The sequence below is a fragment of the Melampsora larici-populina genome (assembly GCF_000204055.1).
Source record: "Melampsora larici-populina 98AG31 unplaced genomic scaffold MELLAscaffold_34, whole genome shotgun sequence".
Classification (NCBI taxonomy): domain Eukaryota; kingdom Fungi; phylum Basidiomycota; class Pucciniomycetes; order Pucciniales; family Melampsoraceae; genus Melampsora; species Melampsora laricis-populina.
In genome coordinates, this window is record NW_006768798.1 from 30,256 (window position 1) to 33,094 (window position 2,839).

At 33.8% G+C, this 2,839-nt stretch overlaps 2 protein-coding genes across 2 annotated transcripts; both read left to right on the forward strand.

The window, feature by feature from the left end:
- Window positions 1–222: 222 nt before the first annotated feature.
- MELLADRAFT_65383 (uncharacterized protein) lies at window positions 223–1,478 on the forward strand (the record flags this gene model as incomplete). Its single annotated transcript, XM_007412943.1, has 5 exons — window positions 223–538; window positions 630–701; window positions 776–865; window positions 1,032–1,064; window positions 1,189–1,478. The coding sequence occupies 5 exons, from the start codon at window positions 223–225 to the stop codon at window positions 1,476–1,478; spliced, it is 801 nt and encodes a 266-aa protein (XP_007413005.1).
- Window positions 1,479–1,745: 267 nt separating this feature from the next.
- On the forward strand, window positions 1,746–2,367 carry MELLADRAFT_65384 (uncharacterized protein; the record flags this gene model as incomplete). Its single annotated transcript, XM_007412944.1, has 2 exons — window positions 1,746–1,899; window positions 1,949–2,367. The coding sequence occupies 2 exons, from the start codon at window positions 1,746–1,748 to the stop codon at window positions 2,365–2,367; spliced, it is 573 nt and encodes a 190-aa protein (XP_007413006.1).
- Between the last annotated feature and the right edge of the window lie 472 nt (window positions 2,368–2,839).

A 2,839-nucleotide genomic window follows, 5' to 3' on the forward strand; every position in this document is an offset into this window, starting at 1 on the left:
CCTCACTAGGATACCTTACCCGGTTCCCCTTTTTCTTTCTCTGGCTTGTTATTCTCCCATTTTTTCTTTTATCAAGATTCAATAACTAATCAATACGGTAAAGAATAGATTCATTTAATAATTTCTATTGATTTTTCTAAATTCTTCAAAAATTTAAAAAATCTTTCATTGTTTTCAAATCATAAACTCTTTGATTGTTTGTTTTTTCATTATATAACCAATATGACCAAACGCTCAAGTAGAAAGAAGGCCAATGCAAGTGGAGATAAAGAGACAGAAAATAGTTCAGTTTTGAACATAACAACAACATCAGGGGAATCTTCAAAAGTCCCAGGTAGTAATCAAAGTGGCCAAGGGAACCCCAAGAATTCCGGCTTAGATAAAGACCAAGGAGATTTGGATAAATCCAAGAATCTCGGTCCAAACTCATCAACTCAAGGCCAAGGAGATCTAGACACATCTAAAAATCTTGGTCCAAATACTAAAGAAGTTGGAAGTCAAGAAAATGTTAATAATATTAACAATTCTGAATTAATAAGTAAGATATGTTCTAACATCACAATTCTGATTGTTTACATAACACTAATTTAGTTTTTACATTTGTTTATCTTGTTTTTCCCTGTTTTTAGGAAGTCCAGATAAAGATAAAAGCAATAAAGATAAAGTAGGAGGAAATCCTATCATATCAGAAGATTTAGCTGGTAAGTTGTAAGAACTACAAATATTGATTAGTGACAAACTAATAGAATAACCAATGTTTGGAATTCGTATATAGATGAGTTAGAATCACATAACTTGAACGATATGATCAACGCAAACTTGTTAGACATAAACAATGCTTTTAAACAAGTTCCAATCATGAAAAGTAAGATACTTTGATGTAAAGAAATATTTATATATTTGTCACTAATGTTGAATTTAAATTATGGAACCTTTTTCCTATTTGGATACACCCAAAAAGGCGAAACCAAAGTCAGTTTCGGTAGAAAGAAGCGTTAGTGAAAATCAAATAACGAACAAGGTTTATTTAGATACTTTAAGAAGTGGACCAAAAAGTTTACAAAGTAAGTAAAAAGATAATGATTGGAAAGTAACATACAAATGAATCATTAACAAAGATTATGATTGTGGACAATTGTGCGATTATCGAATAAAACAAAGAATTTGATGTCAACATTGATTTAACAGACAAGAATTCAGTATTTCAAAAAGCAATGGAATTGACCATGAAAGGTGATAGTTACGGTGCAGCAAAGTATTTAAAGGTGTACAAAGCTTTGGGACATCTAGGTGTTGATATCCAAAGACCTTTGACAAAGAGAGCTACCTCAGCGAATCCTGTCCTTAATGAAAATCAAGTTGAAGCTAGAACAGATGGCGGAATCTTTGAGAATGGAATGTGGTTCTTCCCTGATAGAACGACTGATTACAAGACTAGAAGTTATACACCCTATTTCAATAGAAATATCAAAGAGTGAAGATACCCAATCCCCTTAACTATATTTCACAAAGACTGGCAGAACAAGGCAATGGGGTATCACGCGAAGAAGAAATTAAAGTCAATAGAAGGTGAATTGAAAGATTTGTATACAGGCTTACCATACGCAGATGAATGGCTTTTAGAGTATGGAGAATGGAGTATTCATTATGACGGTTATATAACCGCCCTTAGAAACGTAGGTTTCACTAGATTTTTTGATTGGTCTTTGGCTCATAAAGGAAATGTTGAAAGAGTGATGTCAGAGATGGGTTGGTTAACTGCATTGAAGTATGGCATAAGAGTAAGGGAAGAAGCCTTAGTGAATCGGCAAGAGATCAACGGATTTGTAGCACCTCCGAACATTTCATTATATAACCCAATTCTGGGAGAAGAATGCTACCAAGCAACAGGGAACAGAAGTATGTGGTCTCTAAATGTTCTAGAAATAATTATAACTATACTGATCAGGAAAATTCTTATCTTCGTTTTGGGAAATAGTTTTAATCGTTCTAGATGAAACTTTGTTTGTCACAAATCCATATTTGGAAGGTGGAGAAAGATATGGCTGGGATCCGGAAACTGGGAAACCGCCAAAGAAGACAGAGAAGACGAGTCAATTTCATAACAAGAATCAATATCAGAATAAGTCATACCAGAAATGGAATAACCATCAAACTACAAGCGGAAGTGGTTCGAGTGGAGGAAATGGTTCTGGTGTTTCTGGTGGAGGAAACAATTATGGTGGATCTGGTGAAGGATCAACTATGGTAGGTAGACCTTTTGAAAAGAAGAACTGCCAATGTGGTTACTTTGGTAACAATTTTGACGAGAATTATAAAGAGAAGAAAGCAATGGAAGCAGCTAAGAATAAGCAACCTGAGAAGTAGGTTTGATTCTATGCTTCCCTTTCCTATTATCAAATAGAGCGTTTCAATTTTCCAAATTACAATAATTCTCGTCAGTTGTAATTATAGAACAATTGTGAAGATGTCATGTTATTAATGTTTTTGTAAATTTGTATCCAATTCATAACTTGTTAGAGACCTTATGAGAACGAAATCAGAAATAATTTGAATGTTACATGATGATAAACCAAGAAATGAAACAGAAGAATTGCCAAGTGATTGGCCGACAGAAATAAGATGTGAGATGAACATAGAGAATTGGAAATGTGCATTAACCAAACATGGATTGTTGCAGGAGTATGAAGACGTAATAAAAGGATTTATTCATGGTTTTGATCAAGGGATTCCAGAGCACGAATTATCACCTCCGAATTCACATTATTTCACTCCAGATAATCATACGTTGTCAAATCTAGCATCAGGAAAGATAATAGAGTCAATGAAGAAAGAAGTA